Below are 18,027 nucleotides of genomic sequence, written 5' to 3' on the forward strand. Positions count from 1 at the left end.
ATTTTTGCTCAAAACAATTATCCAATTAGAAAAGTACAAAAACTAACTGCAAATTTTATTAGATAATAATCTAGAGCATATGTTTAGGATTAGTTTATTTAAGTGTATTTTTTAAAAAATAAGTGTTTTTTAAAATAAAATAATTCTTTTTGTTTTTAGGAAGTAAATCTTAATTGATTCTTATAAAAATATTTATATGAAAACTATTTTTTTAAAATTTAAATAAATTGACTCTTGTTTTGATTTCCAACTAGTATTTTCTTTTAAAGACAATTCTAATCACCACAATCTCTTTGAGTCTTAACAGAGATTCAAATCTTAATTTGAAATACTGATAAACTAATCCCTAACATTTTGCTAGACCGAGTGTTGATTAATAAGAGCATATCACTTTACGAAAAGATTTCATTAGCATATGTAGGTTAAAATTTACTCGGTTAGTCCTTGATTTAATTATACACACTCGCAACGAAACAGAAGATAAGGCGTAGTCGTACGTTTACAATACATGTTTAAAATCATGCATATCTAGTCTGGTCTGGTCAAGCCACCTTTTCGATCGCACGAAAATGAGACCCCGTCGTGAGAATTAAATAATAATCTAGCTAGTTATCCAATTGCGAATAACCAAATTAAAAGTCAGTATTCCCACTTACATCAACCCCTATATATAGGTACCAGATTAAGACCTCCCACCTTGCAAATCTCTCACAAACTTCATTTTTCTAAGACTTAAATAACGCATACGTACGTAACCCGAGATATATATTGATCTTCATTTTATAAATTAATTACATACAATCATACATCATACTCAAAGAATTTTAATTAGGCAATCCTCGATCTGATCATAGATTTCTTCATTCATCTGTGAAAATATGGGAAACTGTTGTGAGGCGGCATCATCAATGGAGTGGGACGGCGAGGACTGGAGTGATTTGACGTCCAAGAAGACAAGATCAAGAAAGGTGTTTGACGAAGCTCATGGTCATGGTCATGGGTTGAGACTAGGGAAAGTGCAAAAGGAGAAACTAATGGGATCGCTAAGAGCTTCTCCTGATGCCAATGGGAAGGTGAAGATAAAGATTTCAAAGAAAGAGTTTGAAGAATTGTTGTTGAAGCAAGAACAACATGTTAATAACAAGAAGCAACTAGGGAGAGCTTCTGCAGAACAAGTTCTGCTGCGCTTAATAAACGCCAGAGATAATGATGCTCGTCACAGATTCTGGACGCCCGTGCTAGAGAGTATTCCTGAGCTAGGTTAGTTGATTCAAGATGGTGCTCAAGGATTAATTAATTGCATATAAGTGTAGATAGATCCAGAAGATTTTTTGCATTGGTAATTGTACAGACCACCGTGTTAAATAAGAAATCCACCATTTTTTCCCCAAGCTTTTCATGTAAAATAATAGGATAGAGGTTTGGGGGAATATTTGTAATTCAGTTCATTATTTTTCCAAGTGAATAAGTGATATTAATTGTCTTGTGTGCAACCAGATGAAAAATAAAAGTTTGCTTTCTCGTGATTCAGTTATAAACTAAAATATATGAACTTAATTATCCCGAACCGGAAATAATATCGATCCAGAATCCTTAGAAAGAAGAGACCATATCAAAGATGCGTTTTGTGTAATATACAGGTATTCATGAATCACGTGACACGATAATTAACTTACTTTCCAGAAGCTATAGAAGTATATATGCAGATTAATTATTTAATAATAATTTACTGGTTTAATTTGTAACTGAAAGGAGTAGGATATTTTAATACTTCAAATAAGGTAAAAAGAGCTGACTTGTACAAGTCCAAGTTTTAGCCAAAGTATCTGATGATCTGGATTGAATATATAGTGATGCCACATATATGTGGAACGAGGGGGGTCCTTCAAGCAATAAGCTGAGGAATAAGGTGAAAAATAATGAAGATCAATTCTAATTAAATATCAATCTATAACGCTTTTAGGTCAACCGTTTTAAAGTCTCTCATGTCAATGTTAACATAGAAGCTAAGTCAACTTATATGGAAGAGTTTCCAAATCTAGCATCTTGTTCTTATAGGATTTGACATAATCTTCTCACTGTGGACGTTCTTTTATGAGCTGAACGGTGATGAGATATATTTGTAATAAAACTCTAACGCCTAAATTAGAGGTATAAAGGTTGGTAGATATCAAAATATAAATTAGATTTCAATTTATTTACTTGAACCGTGATTATCTACTTATAGAGGTGATATTAGATTATGAGATCTTAATCTTCCTTCTAAGACTGATAGTTTTAAATATATCATTTTATCTTTTTTTTTTTCCTAATAATTGATAGTTTTTAATATTAGAAATGCATCTTTATCTTTATGTTAGAAGATAAATTTTTTTTCTTATTTAAATTTATCAGATTCTCTGAATTAGAGTAAACTACTCAGCTGCCACTAAGTATGGAGACTTGTGGAGTCCCAGTAGTTCAAATTTCAATAATTTTGTAATACATTAATGAATACAAAACATTGTATTTAGGAAGCAATAATTGATTTTATGTTATCAATTAATATTTGTTAGACTTTTGGCAATAAGATCTAATTAATTAGCATATGCATTGACTTTTTTGCACAAATGTTGTCAATAGAGCATCCACAAAATAATGTTTGCCTTAAAGCTACTATCAAGCAATGAGATTAGTGTCTAAGTTAGGGAAAATCAATCAAGAAGATTGATTATTAGGTGATTGATTGCATCCTATATTACACCTAGTGAGAGAAAAAATATATAAAAAAAAAGATTAATTATTATGTAAACCATTGCATGTTATATTACACCTAATGAGAAAAAAAAAGATTGATTATTGTGTGAATGATTATATGTTATATTGGTATTATAAGAAATATGATATGATAAGAAATATTAAGTATTTATTTGATGTTTAAAAAAAGCAGGTGTACAAATATAATTGTCTTAGAAGGAAAGTAACAACTTGTTTATTTAAGTGAAAGTTTTGTCAAACTGTGTGAGATATATTTTCCGAAGGCATGGGATGGAAAAACAATTAACAAAGATGTGCTAGTGGAGAGAAGGCTATATTTCTCAATCATTAAGAGATTACATAAATGTATGCATCAATAGAAATCACTATCCAAATGAGATGTCATCATTATAACCCAAATGATGACCTATGAAACTCAAGAGAGGGTGAATTGAATTTTTTTTTACAAAATTGTTTTCACAATCCCATTCTCAATTGTGAAGGATGAATAAGTGAAGGGAGAAGAAGAGAAACTGTTCAAACCCTAAATTGAATAACAATTTCAAAAAAAAAATGCCTGCAAAAAATAATTAAAATAGTTTAAGGATAGATTTAGAGAGTGCACCGATATTTATATTATCAGTTTAGTCACAAATCTCTCAAGCCATACTTTAGATTTCCACTAGATCAAATATTATAGACCAACAACCCTTTTACACTTAATGAAACTTATCTTGACAACCTCACTTGGGATACTCCACTCTAAACACTCTTAAACCTCAAAGGGACAACTACCCTTGAATACAAATGGAAAACTCAAAGCATTGATTCACTCTAAATAGTGAGAATAACACAAATTAAAGCTTTAGACGATACTCTTTTAATCAAGAATAGCCACACGTGATCCAACTCTAATATATTTATCTCTTGGTACTTGTTTAATGAAAAACCTTCTATATATATATATATATATAGGAATTATAATTAATATATAAGAAAAAATCAGATTAATTTCATATCATTGCAGGTGATAGGATTTGATAAAATAAAAGATATAAAATTTCTTTAATAATATTAATTCTTTAGATCATGTTTATGCTTATGAGACTCGAATCTTTCTTGTACGTAGGTCTCGAGTCTTTGGCAAAAGACTCAAATTATTCAGGTATAAACTCGATTTTTCATTAAATACTTGGAGCCTAGAGAGACTTAAGTCTCACAAAGGAGACTCAATTCTCCAACCTTTTTTTTTAAAAATTATCTACTTAATTTTAATGCCGAGTTTTGCAACACAAATTTATCAGTGAATTGAATCTCCTAGTGTGATATCACTGACTCAAGAATCTGAAACTCTTTCGCTAAATAGTGACGCATCTGAGAGAGGCCCGCTCGAATTCCTTGGTTAGCATGCATATGTAGGTTCAAATTCACTTGGTTAGTGGCCACTCCACTCCTAAAGATGCTATATTTCACACGCTCGCAACAGAAGATAAAGCGTGGTCGTACACGACATAAACATGAATCATGATGGTTCAAATCATATATCTATATATATATATTTGGTCAACAAAACCACCTTTTCGACTGCCATGCACAAAAATGAGACCAGTTCTAGCTACCGCCGAGAGGATTAAATAATAAATAACCAATTAATAGTCAGTACTATTCCTATCATCCATGCCCCTATATATATAATTACTATCAAATTAAATCTCTCATGACAAACTTCACTTTTCGATCTAAGACGACTTAAATAACGCATATGTAACCAGGGATATCGATCTTGGATCATTTTATTAATTACATACAACAAACAATTTTAAGCAATCATCGATCTAATCATAGATTTCTTCATTCATCTGTGAAAATATGGGAAACTGTTGCAAGGCAGCATCATCAATGGAGTGGGATGGCGAGGACTGGAGTGATTTGGCGACGTCCAAGAAGACCAGCTTGAGGAAGGTGTTTGACGAAGCTCATGCTCATGTTCATCATGGTCATGGGTTGAGTTTAGGAAATGTGCAGAAGGAGAAGCTCATGAGATCGCTAAGAGCTTTTCCTGATGCTAATGGGAAGGCGAATATAAAGATTTCAAAGAAAGAGTTGGTGGAATTGTTGGAGAAGCAACAACAAACTAATAAGAAGCAAGTAGGGAGAGTATCTGCAGAACAAGTTCTGCTTCGCTTAACAAGGGCTAGAGATCATGATGCAGCTCGTCACGGATTATGGAAGCCCGTGCTAGAGAGTATTCCGGAGTTAATTAGTTGATTGATGATTAATTATGAGATCTACTACTTATGGTGCTGATCATGGAGTGTAGATAGATTGAGAAGGTTTTTTGCATCAGTAATTGTATAGAACACTGAACACCTAAGAAATTAATCCACCATTTATGTAATTGTATAGAGCTAGGTTGGGGGGTTTGTAATTGATCCGTTCATTATTTCTGCCAGCGAATAATTAAGTGATATCAAAGATACACTATACGGTTATTTGTGAATCATGTGACACCAGCAAAAACATTTCCAGAAGCTAGTATATGTATTTGCGGAGTACTTATCATTTATTAATTTGCTGGTTTAATTTCTAGCTGATAGAAGGGTATTTTCTTTATAAGTACTCTCATTATCTTGTTTTAATGAAACGCGATTCAATGTTCCAGCTAGGTCTTTTGAATCAATTCTGTAAAAAACTGCAATCAATCTCTAGTTTAAAAATGAGAGAATTATGTTTATATGATCAGACAGAGAAATTTCACGAGAATTTCTTACTAATGATGTATGATGCACCCATTCCACCTACTTCTTCGCTGTTTTCAGATAAAATAAAAAAATCTCAAGTCATTGTACTGTAATTCAATTGGAGCGAAACAGAGAAACATGACCTAGTCCAGCTGTTCAGGAGACTTGGCATACTGATGTATATTTACTGTTAGTCAAACATAATTCAATTTTTTTCTTTTTTTTTGTATTCTAATTATTTAAGTATCTAATCTCAAATGAATAAATATTTAATAAATAATGATTTTATAAATTTATTTATTAATATTATTTTAATTTTTGGAAAACTTTTTAGTTTTATTAGCTCAATAACAATTAAACAGAACACACAATGATAATTTTACAATAAAAAAAGATAAACAAAATTATTAAATATAATAATAATTAAAAATCATCAAATTTTATAATAACTATATATAATAAATAAATATGTCTATAATATGATATTATTAATAATTAATGTTACTGATTATATATATATGACACTTATAATAATACATAAAATATAGTTAGTCTAAGTAATAAAAATTGATAAAAAGTTATAGAGTTATTATTTTTTATCATATCAATTAATTACTATCGTATATATTTCTTTGGATTAGAATATAATTAGTTACAAGATATATTATTAAAAAAATTAGTGTATAATTAATGATAAATAATAACATATATTATCAAATTTATTAATTAGTATATATTTCTTTTTTATTGAAACTAATATATATTAATCATTAATTAGTATATTATTTTATTTAAAATATCTTTTAATAAAAAACATTTGTTATTAATATAACATTAAAGGAGTTTGAGAGAGGGGGATAAAGCCCCTGGGTGTCCCGTCCCTGCATACTTATATATATATATATATAAGACAAAATTTTCAAACTCTTGACACGTAGTGGCTTCGTCTTTGTGTAGGGTAGGGAGTAGGAACTACCACTTGCTCATTATTAATTAATTGTTCACAAATTATAAATAAACCCTGTACCAGCAGTAAAAGAAAAATAAACTATACTAATTGATTACTACAAAAGTTTCAATCTTACCGTACGTCCTGCTAAAGTTTCAATCACATATTATAATATCAGGTTACTTTTAACTAGCGGTATTTTTAAAAAAATATATATTAAAAATTAACTTTAAAATAAAGATAAAAGAATGATAGATGGACACATATAGAAAGTTAAGAAAATTTTCTGAAATTTCTCTAAAAAAATATTTAAAATGTTATTGTTAAATTAAATAGTAGCTCCTAAAACGCTCTAATTTAATATAATATTGTTTTAATTATATATGGGAGGTTTTTTTTTGTTCAATTTGTGCTTGTTTGTTTCATTTTCATTGTACTAAAAAAATCATTTTTATATCCAACTATAGAATAGAAGCATAACAATGAGTCAGTGACATCATAGAATAAAATTTACTTTTGTTTTTATGTAATAGTTTTTAAGTACTATTTAATTTTAAGTGTTTTTTTTAAATGTTATATAATTTTGATTTTAATTTAAAATTAAATTATTTTAGTAGTTTATTTTTTATTTAAATATTATTGGGCCTTTTTTATTATGAACTTTTTTTCTACGAACTTGAATATTTTTATCCATAATATGCTGGGTCTTTCTTAACATAAACTATATCCATAATAAATCAATATTCACAATAAATAAATATTAATTACGATATAAAATATATTTTTATGTTTAAATAAACATTTTATATTGTAAGAAAATGTTATCTTACTATTGATAATTATTTTTAAAAATATTAAAATTTAATAAAAAAAATAAACATAAAAATGATAGATTAAAAGATATATAAAAGACTAAATTTTTAAAAGAAAATATTATTAGAAGAAGAAAAAAAGTCTAAAAAATACATTAAAAATAACTCTTAAAAATATTATTTTGTATAACAATAATTATTTATTATTCAGCCACGTGTAGAATGTTATTATTCCCAATAATATATGGTGGAACTGGGAAGGAAGAGAGATTATGAGGGTGGATCTGATTGTGATTCTGATGTAATCGTAAATCCTAATCAATCCAACAAAACAATACCATTTATATTCAACACAATTAAGTTTCATATTTTTCATTCACTTTTTCTGTGTGAGATGGATAATATTTCCATTTCAAGGCAATGAGATTGATTCTTTCGCCATAAGTTTTAGTTTTTGCTGTTCATTATTTCGCCCCCAACTTCTTCTATCCATCTGTGAGTTTTTCTTGCTTTCATTTACGTTTATATATGTACCAAAAGAAACAAACCTACATTTTACTATTTTCCTTTTCCGTATTCTTCAAGTAGCAAGGAATTTCATCTTATGATCTTGCCACTCATCTATGATTTTTACTCTGCATTGACACTAGCTCACATGTTATCAAACATGCATTGTAAATTCCTTGAATACAAAAGCTTACGGTATACAATAAAGTTTCCTTTCAGGAATGATAAATTAATTTGTAAATTGTGAAAAGTAATAATTCTTCGGTATGAATCACTGCCGCATATTGATCTCATTTAAATGATAACATTGTGATATTGCTTGTGCCCTTGATTCTTGAAGCCTCGTTTTGTTTTATCTGCTGAATTGTACTCAAGTATCTCATTCTCATTCCAAATCATTGTCAATTCAGCTCACTCTGACTCTGGCATTCATCTTTCCTGAGGTTATGCCCTAAATCTAATTCTTGCCATCAAGAAATTTTTTTGTTCGTGCAGGTGCTTAAATACTCTCAATTTCTTGTCTTTTTTTTTTTTTGTAAATGAAGGAGTTAATGTTTCAGGGCCTTTTTCATATGCTTTTCTTTTCTCGCTCCTTAACCAGCAGTTTTACCAAAGTTCATAGACGCTAGATAGGATATTTTCGTTGGCCAACTCTTTATGATGTGTTTTTTGTCATTCCATGATAGATATAGCAAAAAACTTAGAATCAAGTGATGGCCATCAACTAAAGAGCAATCAATGTTAAAGATGTTTAACAATGGCCTTTCAAAAAAAAATGTTAAAGATGTTTAGGGGAGTGGAGGTTACCTCATTTCAAGGCCATGCATGTCACAATCTTTGGTTAAGGCTTTAAGTGGTACTGACAAATTACATACTAAGGGAGATTACTAATAACTTGATACTGGTTTAATAAATTTAAAGATCATATTTTTACCACATTATACTACAATTAGTTTCTTTACATGTAGCCTGTGGGCCATACTTTTTATATCAAGCCTATTGTTGGACTTTTTAGAAATATGGCAGAGCTCTCTGACATGTGAAGCATTTTAATCATTTTGAAAGAGTGGTGATATTAGACAACATACTGTATCCATCGTCTGGATAAAGATACACACAACAATGGACACAGGCACACATAAAGGGTAATGGATACTAAATGTGTTAGAAAAATAATCCTATATTTTTTACCCTAATAATTTTGTATTCATGTGGATTATATTGATTTGCATAGAACTTTCTTTTATCTACGTAATGGATACTAAATATGGTAGCTATAGAGGATTAAAATGTCAAAGTCTCTAATAATGGTTATGTTATTTGTTCATAATCAAAACACAGAAAGAAATACATTTTTGAATGAATAGGAAAATGTTAATAATTCTCAAATAAAATTTTTTAATTGGATTTCTCTTTTTATTATTCTCTCTCAGACACACACCATCATACATTTCTTCTAAAATCACTTATTTATCTTTATCCAGCGTCAAGATTACAGAATATTTGATAGTCAGACATACTTATTTGGTCAATTAATAATATTGCTCTTTTTCAGGGATATTTTCTAAAGACATCTCTGTGTTTGGCTTTCTGGAAGATGAACCAGCAGAATCAAGGATCAGGCCCTCCATTGAATGTTCCAATGAAACGAAAACGTGGCCGACCACGAAAAGAAGAAAGTGTAGTTCAAGGGGCGAATGTGCCTGTAATGCCTGGTTCTAACAATGTGTTGAACTCCAACCAAACAGCAGGTACAACAACTGTTTGTGATGATGAAATGGTGGGGAAGGTAGTCACTGGTGTCATTGATGGCACTTTTAATGCTGGATATCTTCTTAGTGTTAAGGTGGCAGACACTGATGCTTTCTTAAGAGGCCTTGTGTTTGTAGAAGACCAAGTTTCTCCAGTTAATGTAGAAAATGATGTGGCTCCACATGTCAAAATGATTGAAAGGAAAGAAATTCCAATTCCAGTTGTTAACCCACAGGCAGAGATACATGGTTCTGTTCCCTCATCAGTGCAATGCAACAAGCAATCTTTTGAGCCAGAATTACAGCAGGTGCCTATGTCTGAAGAGCAAGTGCTACCAACTGAGATCCATTCTGGCATCTCGGGTTTACTTGAGAATCAATCTTCCTCTACTTTGATACCCAATTCCATTTCCAGTGAAGGAATTCCACAGGGGATACAAGAGCCCGGGCATGTGAATCAGTCTACCTCTATCTTGTCAGAGTTGGATCATGACAAAACTGTTAAACAAGGGGAAACATTGCATGAACTTGATGCTTCCACACAGGTAAAAGAATCTAGTGCTGATGGAGGAGAAACAAAAGTCTCGGAAGCAGTATCTGAACTCATCAACCTAGTTCCACCAATTGAAAACACCAATATGGAGCTCGGAACAGGACAGCAGACTCTGCCTTATGTGCAGCAGCTGAATGAACCAAATATATCAAATATTGAATTCAACCTGATCCCTGTATCTGCTGAACCTGAAGCCTTGTCATGTGAGCAGACTACTAAAACTGTTAATTACTTTGTGGAGAAGCAGGAGTTGCCAAAAACTGATGTGCTAGAAGATACAAAGACAAAGCTTGCTATTGAGACTTCAAGCAATGTTGACACCTCAAACTCAAACGGAAAACCAAGTACTGATGTTGTTAGCATTCCTGTTGTGGGATCAAACCATAGACTTGACACCAGCCAGCCTGAATCCATGCCATCTGAACAGGTTGGTAAATCTGTTCCTTCTGAGTCCAAGTTCTCATCTGAAGGACATGATTTGTGGGGGAAGAGAGATCCCCAGAACTGTAGCTCTTTTGGTGACATCAATAAGGTGGATTTCAATCAACCTACTGAATCTTTAGCCAAGTCAATAGAATCTGAGAAACAGATTGGATCAGACACTTGAAATTTTTGGTTTGAAAATATGGAGAAGGTTGTCTTCCATAGTTGGAGATCAGGCTGGAAAATAAATCAGTATGGTAGACATTTAGATATATAGTTTCAATTCTCAATGTTTTATTTTTTTCTTTCGAGTATCTCGCTTTGCTCTTTTTTCGGCAATGGAGGAAAAGGAACTAAAACAGCTAAGGAGTCCTAAGGAAGGCTACACTAGCAGCATCCGCAGATAACTGCATATTCAGCTGAGGGGGAAACTCGTGCAAATAACTTTTGTTTTGCTGTCCCTTTTTTAAATAAAGAAGTTTTCTTTTCAACTGTCTATACATCTTAATCATCTTAACTGTGGTGTCTGAACACATGCAGCTGGATTGTTGACGGAGATAAATAATATATGAGCAGGTTGCTTGTTTCCAATTTAATCTTGTTACTGAGCTCTTGATATATGAAGAAAATATAAACAATTTAAATTTGGTCAGTGTTTGGTTGAAAGTAACATTTTTTATTAAGAATTACTCGTAAGAACGAAAATGTGTGCGCGTGATAGAATATGAACAAATAATACAATAACTTCGGGTTCTGATATTTACTAAAATAAAACAGGTGAAAAGTGGGAAACTATGTAATACGATATCCTGCTAGATATATCCCTTATTTCAAGGGCTCATTGTCAGTGATAAGATAGAATAAGATATGACTAAAATAAGAGGATACGAAGAGTACGATAATCTTTAATTTAATTTCATATTGATGTACGACAGATAGTAAACCAAATAACATTAGGGACATTAGTTTCATCAACTCAAAAAAAAAAAAAAAAGGACGTTAGTTTCATGCTGTAATTTTTGCATTATCAGGAATCTCATTTCCAAGAATATTACACTTATGAATGCTATTCTCATACATTTTTATTAGTATTTAGTAATTTTAGAAAAAAAATAGAAAAAAAGTGAAAAAAAGGTAGAAGAATTTAGTGAGAATAATTAGTTATCATAAACAATGACTTTCATTCTCATGGGACTATAAGATATCTTATTTCTCTTGTTGGAAATAAAAACCTTAAAATGTGAGTGTAACATTCGTGGAAATAAAACATACTCAAGAATATATTTTTATAATCATCTAGTAAACATGAGAATATTTATTCTCACCCTAATATTCTCAAGAATAAAAGATGACATAAAGCAAACCCCTAAATACTACACAAAATTATTTTTATTTATTTGGTTACTTTTCTTGAAATTGTTATAAAAAATTATAATTATAATTATTCATTTAAGAATTTAAATAACTATTCATTGTTTTAATATTTTAATAATATACTTTAAACTTACATGTCAAAATTGTTATAAATATATGCAGATTATAATATTTGACATACGTAGAAAAAGACATCATGTGTTGTCTAATGAACCAATAAAATAAGAGATAACATATATTTTTATTAGTGCAATAAACAAGTGATTACAAGATATAATTTTATCATATATTATGGCTGCCAAACAAGTTTGAAAAGAGCAAAGAATGCATAATTACATTAACTATTTCGCGAAGAACTAAGTACATGTCAAATTCCTTAAACTTTGTTCAAATTTTTGTCAATCATTTTTTTCATAAACGAACTCAAAGTTAGGTATTTGTTTACAAGTAGCAACACATGTGAAACACTGGTTGGATCATTGGGCAATACATTCATATGAGGATTCTGAGGAAAAATAAACTACCAATTTTTTAAAAATAGTCCCTACAATAATATTACTTAAGTAACTCTTGAAATATTAAATATCCATCAATTTAGTTAAAATAATCAAAGACTAGTAGTAATTGATATATAAGAACTAAGATTGGATATTTTTGTTGTAGTTTAACGACTGAAGTAATACTTCTATCAAATTGAAGGGTTCACTCCCGGATTTTTACTGTCAAGACTTACACGGATGACTTGTAATAGTTTATACATTATTTAAAAGCTCGATTACAGTCTCTCTGCATCTCGTCACAATATTGCATGCATAACGCATTATACACTAGACAACACTATGACACCCCCTCAAGGTCGAGGGCACTGCAAATTATACATAACAATCAAATGTGATAACGTTCACCAAATAGTATTCAGCAAACAAATAAAATTCGCATAAAATGTAAATGCTATTAGTAATCATAAGAAACTAGAAAAGATGAGGCAAGTTTGTTCTCCACGAGACAATAAAAGAGAAGCAACCAAAACGAGCATAGCATAGCATAGGATTACAGAAGAAATCGGAAAAATTGGGGCCCAACTTCTTAGCTATATCCTATTTGCTGCGGTTGCTGGGGTGGTTGGTAATTTGCATAGCCAGGATAACTGCCATACATATTGGGATCCTGTCCAGCAGGGGCATAACCGTAATTTTCATAGCCCCCCTGCGCATATCCATAGTATCCACCACCACCACTACCATTCCACTGGTTTGCATCTGGTTGAGCCTGAAAATCATCCGACAAATCCAAATTGGTTTATTAAAATCAGTTAACACATTGCCAGATCAGAATTACGACAATTCAGCAAATTTAGTAACCTGTTTGTTTGAAGGACTTCGGCCCCATGAAAGCCGAACATTTTGTCCGCCTAAAAGTGTGCCATTCAAAACCCGCAGTGCCTCTTCTGCACAGCTCCTGTCGCATGAACATGACATGTCGTGATACAATCAGAGGACATACATATAGACAGTAATTTAACACAAGATAAACACCAAATATCTGAATGAATAAATTACCTGTCCGCAAATTGGACAAATCCACATCTCTTGCCAGCTGGAATCTTCACATGAACTAACTCCCCATACTGCCCAAAAACTTGTCTCAGATGATCATCCGTGACGTTAGGATCCAAATTCCCAACAAAAATCTGCATTAAGAAATTCAGGTCATGAACAAGCACAAAGAAGAGTAGTTTCTATATTGCAAAGAAGTACGCACAGTGGTATTATTTGGATCATGCTCGTTCTGTGCCCCTTGAGGATTCTGATATGATGCTGCATGTTCAAAGGAGAAGTAAAAAGATGGATGACATTAAACAAGGAATTTCTGGAAGCAGTCCTTGAAAAAACATGCCAAACAAAGAAAACGAGCAAAGTACATCAAGCTTCAAAGATACATGGCACAACTTTTCAGCATAATGTTACTACATTCAGTAGGAAACTTTAAATATCCCAAATTCAACTCCAGATTATTCATTCTAGAAGCATGCAAACAGATAGAGAAATTCCACAAGCAACAAATATAGGTGCCTTACACATGCACTACAAGCTTTCACCACCCTTCACTATTAGAAATGAAATCATAAGCACAAAACTAACCTCTCTTTTAGTAAAGAAGTACATGTATAGAGAAACAGCACAAGCAATAACATGGTCAGTGCCATGCACAATAAATATTCAAATATGAGAACACTATTTACTAATATAAATGAAATCATTAAAATTAAACCATGGATTCAGTTAATTTCACGAGAAAATTCAACAGAAATAGTTGTAGCACAATGCAAGGGCAGGATTTTTGGCATTTCACAATGCAGATGATATATATACAATGCAACAAACAAAATGGATGTGGAAAATGAGTGAGTCTTGATCTCTTTGAGAAAGTCACTATCTATCTATATATGCATATCTTGTTTCTTATTTCTTATAAAAATTATAGTTTTTAAGAAAGATAACATATCAGGGTTGGCCATAGAGACTGAAATGAGTGAACCAGGAAGCTGTCAAATGCTAGTTACTGCAGACTATAGAAAAACTTTACGTCATTTTAACATCTTGACACTTCGATAGATTGGTATGCCCAAAGGATTAAGCAATATAAAGGAAATTACAACTTTAATTGCAAAGTATTGTGCTGAGAAATTTAGGAAAAATGGTGACAGAATTTTGCCTTGTGACAATAAAAAATGACATGATAACAAAACCATCTGGCAGAGTGCAGTTTCTACAAAATCAAAGCACTTACCACTGGCATCCCAAATTTAATTCATCATGGACTAGAGATTGGATACTTGAATTAATAGCAACAGATAGATGAACAAAAGAAAGTAGAAAGTAAACAAGATTTGTTTTAGAACAAGGGAAAGCTAAAAAAGAAACTCAAAAATGTAGTTCTTCCAGTAATCTCAAAGGAGTAAAACTAAAGGAGCAAGGAGCAAGAATGGAGGACTGAAATGAAAGTAATTTGAATAGTTGCGCCATGTAATTTGGCTAAAAAGCCAAGCAACAAAAATATAAGTAATTAGAGGCGGAAAAGAAAATGCCACAAGAAATAATGGGCAATACATAAACAGATAACTGACCTACACAAGGCCATGCACTAAAATGGTAACCATTTCAGCTGAAATCAGTTCCAGGCTCCGAGATGACAGAGCCTCTTGACACCCTGCTTTGAGACAATGGGAGTTTTATAAGATTTTATTATTTAATATCATTTACTTGGCCCAAATTTTTAAAGGAAATTACAGGAAGAAATGAGTTTCGACTGTACATCTTCAAGAGTGTAACTGAAAAGAATTGTAAATTAAACAATAACTTCCGGGATACGCACGCAAAAGATAACTAGAGAACTGAAGAACTATATCCAACCAGTATCAATGTATCATTAACACAACAGACAGAAAGTAGGCATCTAAAGGAAAACAGATAAAAAAAAATATCTTTAAGCCGCATATCAAGCAGATATTTGCATGGAAATGGCAAGCACGTAACAAATATTAAGGAAACAAACCTTTTGGCTGAGACTGAGTGCTAGGGTTTTTATTAGAGGCTGGTCCAATTCGCATGGGCCTTGTTGAACAAAGAACCCCTTGCATTTCACTCATAGCCCTAACCTGTTCACTCTCATCTCCAAACCTAACAAAACCATAGCCCTTTGTCCGTCCAGTTAACCTATCAATTACAACTTTGGCCCCCTTAGCTGAAGGATATCGTGCCCGAAATGTCTCTTGCAGAAGATAATCCGTAACATCTGCAGCCAGGTCTCCAACAAATATGGTGTGATCCGGGCTGTCATCATGACGCCTCTCACCTGCACTAAAAGTTGCCCAGTTCAATCTGAAGTTCTGCCCGCCATTCGGCATAATGGTGCCATTGTATGTTTGAAGGACTCTCTCGGCACCAGCTCGACTAGTAAACTCAATAAACCCATATCCCTCCGATTGACTAGTTTGTTTGTTCCTAATGACTTTAACTGAAGCCAGCTGCAGGAAATCAACATTCATCAGTAACTAATATTCAGAATGACCTTGAATCACCAGCACACTTTTAAATATTAGCAATATTTTGACAATTTATCATATAAATAACAATCCACCTAAATCAATCAAATTCTCCCAGATTATGCAATTAGCAAAATCTCATAATCATAAAACAAGAGTTTGACAACAGAGAACACAAATCTGCATAAAAAAAATCTCAAATTTACATCTTCAAAAGAAAAAGAAAACAGTATGAATCTCCTTTCTCGTCCACATAAGTTTCTTGATTGGACAAATACCCTCGCAAAAATTGAAGAGTAATTCGATTTCGATCTATTTTAATAATTCTAAAATCATGCGATAGTAGTCTATGAAAGATTAAATGGAAAGAATGAATCTTTAAAAAGAGAATACCTCGCCGGTGTGTGCGAAACAGGTATAGAGATAATTTTCGTCCATCCAGTACTGCAAATCGCCGATCCAGAGGGTACGGACCTCATCGGCGCTGGTGGGTTGCGGAGGAGCTACCGATTGGGACGGAGGCTGGGCCGATGGGGCCCACATCTGAGGGGGCTGAGGCTGCGGCGGCATCATCATGTAGGCTTGTTGTTGTTGTTGTTGCTGTTGCTGTGCGTATTGCTGGTTCGCTTGTTGGGCCATGCCGCCGGGTCCAGCCTGCATCATCTTCTTCAATCTCAAATTCACCAATCCACGCACACACACAGAGAAAAGAGAGAGAGAGAGAGAGAGAGAACAAAGCAAAGGCAATGAGGTATGTGAGACTGTGCTTTAAAGAAAGAGTGGTTGAGACTCAAACCCTAACCTCGAACCGTGTCCTTCTTTCTGTCTCTTGCCACGGATACCTATTTACTTTTTCTTATGGAACAATATCTTTTCTTTTCTACACCTAAATATTGAAAATTAAAATTATCTATCTTTTATATTTTTATCAATTTTCAAATTGTATATAACTTTTTTCTGGAAAAATATATAATATTAAAAGCTATTTATTTTTTTTATAATCGTTTCCTTCGCGTAAGGAAAATGTTTTTGGTATAACCAAATAAATAAATATATATATATATATATATAATGAAATTATACCTATATAATTTAAATAATTATTACACTCATTTAATAACTTAATACAAAATATTATTTTTATCAATCTAACTGTATTATATTTATATATTATGAAGATGTTAAATATTATCATAATTAAATATTGATATATAGATAATTAAATGGCCTTATTTTAGTATATTTTAAAATATTTATATTACTTCGATTTTAATATATACAAATGAGTTATTAAATAATTTTTTATTAATATAAAATTTTATATATATGATTTATGTAAAAATAATTTTAAAAAAATATTATTCAATTAAAAATTATTTAACGATGTAATTATTATTTAAGTTACATTAGCGTAATTTAATTTTATATATATATATATATATATATATATATATATATATATATATATATATATATATATATTCTTAACTTCATATCTATTTACTTTCGACAAAGCAAGTTATTGATGAGAAAAAAATCAATAATTAGTATTCTGAGATATATCTATAGGATTATTGAGTTTGTTTCTTTCAACAGCTGAATTTCTTGTTTTAAAGAAGAACCAGATCCATATATAAATGTATTTAGATTTTGTAGAGTTGGTTAATAAACTCCATGCCGGTTATAATTCAACTTTCGAAAATTTATAAAGAATTATGTTTATATGTGTTAAATTTGAATCGTAAAGGATTGTGATCCTTGAACAATTTTACACAAGTCATTATCTAGAGTTGGAAAATAAACTACATGCCACTTTTGAACATTCCAAATCTAAAAAAGAAAAACTATGTGTATATTTGTTAAATTTTAATTTAATTGTAAAGGACTGTGATCTTTGAACAATTCTACAAAAGTAAGCCAACAATTAGTTATGCATTATTTCGTTCATTTTTTTTTATTGAATCTCTCGATTCATCTATACTTTTTTTTCCTACTAGAAACAAGCATTATTATTTATACTTTATTATCAAAGACTTTTTACCAAATGAACCTTCTAATTATTTAAAGGGTTAAAGTTTTGAAAAAACAAAAGAAAATAATTTTAAAAAGGTTTAATTTCTATAAAGTTAATATAAA

General features: G+C 31.4%; 4 protein-coding genes across 4 annotated transcripts; 3 read left to right on the forward strand and 1 right to left on the reverse strand.

The window, feature by feature from the left end:
* Positions 1-704: 704 nt before the first annotated feature.
* Positions 705-1,477, forward strand: LOC114391907. The gene has a single exon (XM_028352916.1). The coding sequence runs from the start codon at positions 879-881 to the stop codon at positions 1,263-1,265; it is 387 nt and encodes a 128-aa protein (XP_028208717.1). The 5' UTR covers positions 705-878; the 3' UTR covers positions 1,266-1,477.
* Positions 1,478-4,470: 2,993 nt separating this feature from the next.
* On the forward strand, positions 4,471-5,418 carry LOC114391891. The gene has a single exon (XM_028352890.1). It carries the CDS (start codon positions 4,606-4,608, stop codon positions 5,002-5,004), a length of 399 nt encoding a protein of 132 aa, XP_028208691.1. The 5' UTR covers positions 4,471-4,605; the 3' UTR covers positions 5,005-5,418.
* A 3,892-nt stretch (positions 5,419-9,310) lies between these two features.
* On the forward strand, positions 9,311-11,039 carry LOC114392097. The gene has a single exon (XM_028353133.1). The coding sequence runs from the start codon at positions 9,343-9,345 to the stop codon at positions 10,654-10,656; it is 1,314 nt and encodes a 437-aa protein (XP_028208934.1). The 5' UTR covers positions 9,311-9,342; the 3' UTR covers positions 10,657-11,039.
* Positions 11,040-12,584: 1,545 nt separating this feature from the next.
* LOC114392866 (polyadenylate-binding protein RBP45-like) lies at positions 12,585-16,716 on the reverse strand. The gene is made up of 6 exons (XM_028354112.1): positions 16,285-16,716; positions 15,402-15,873; positions 13,608-13,663; positions 13,406-13,536; positions 13,208-13,304; positions 12,585-13,115 (listed from the first exon to the last, which is right to left on the reverse strand). The coding sequence occupies exons 1-6, from the start codon at positions 16,552-16,554 to the stop codon at positions 12,933-12,935; spliced, it is 1,209 nt and encodes a 402-aa protein (XP_028209913.1). The 5' UTR covers positions 16,555-16,716; the 3' UTR covers positions 12,585-12,932.
* Positions 16,717-18,027: the final 1,311 nt, after the last annotated feature.

The sequence above is a fragment of the Glycine soja genome, chromosome 17 (genome assembly GCF_004193775.1).
Source record: "Glycine soja cultivar W05 chromosome 17, ASM419377v2, whole genome shotgun sequence".
NCBI classification, from domain to species: domain Eukaryota; kingdom Viridiplantae; phylum Streptophyta; class Magnoliopsida; order Fabales; family Fabaceae; genus Glycine; species Glycine soja.

Excerpts from the sequence above, each read along its gene's own strand:
- LOC114392866 (XM_028354112.1), bottom strand. The coding sequence starts at position 16,554 with ATGATGCAGGCTGGACCCGGCGGCATGGCCCAACAAGCGAACCAGCAA. Across the intron at positions 13,664-15,401 it reads CACTCAGTCTCAGCCAAAAG|CATCATATCAGAATCCTCAA; the intron begins GTTTGTTTCCTT and ends TTGAACATGCAG. Across the intron at positions 13,537-13,607 it reads ATGATCCAAATAATACCACT|ATTTTTGTTGGGAATTTGGA; the intron begins GTGCGTACTTCT and ends TTCTTAATGCAG.
- LOC114391891 (XM_028352890.1), top strand. The coding sequence starts at position 4,606 with ATGGGAAACTGTTGCAAGGCAGCATCATCAATGGAGTGGGATGGCGAG.
- LOC114392097 (XM_028353133.1), top strand. The coding sequence starts at position 9,343 with ATGAACCAGCAGAATCAAGGATCAGGCCCTCCATTGAATGTTCCAATG.
- LOC114391907 (XM_028352916.1), top strand. The coding sequence starts at position 879 with ATGGGAAACTGTTGTGAGGCGGCATCATCAATGGAGTGGGACGGCGAG.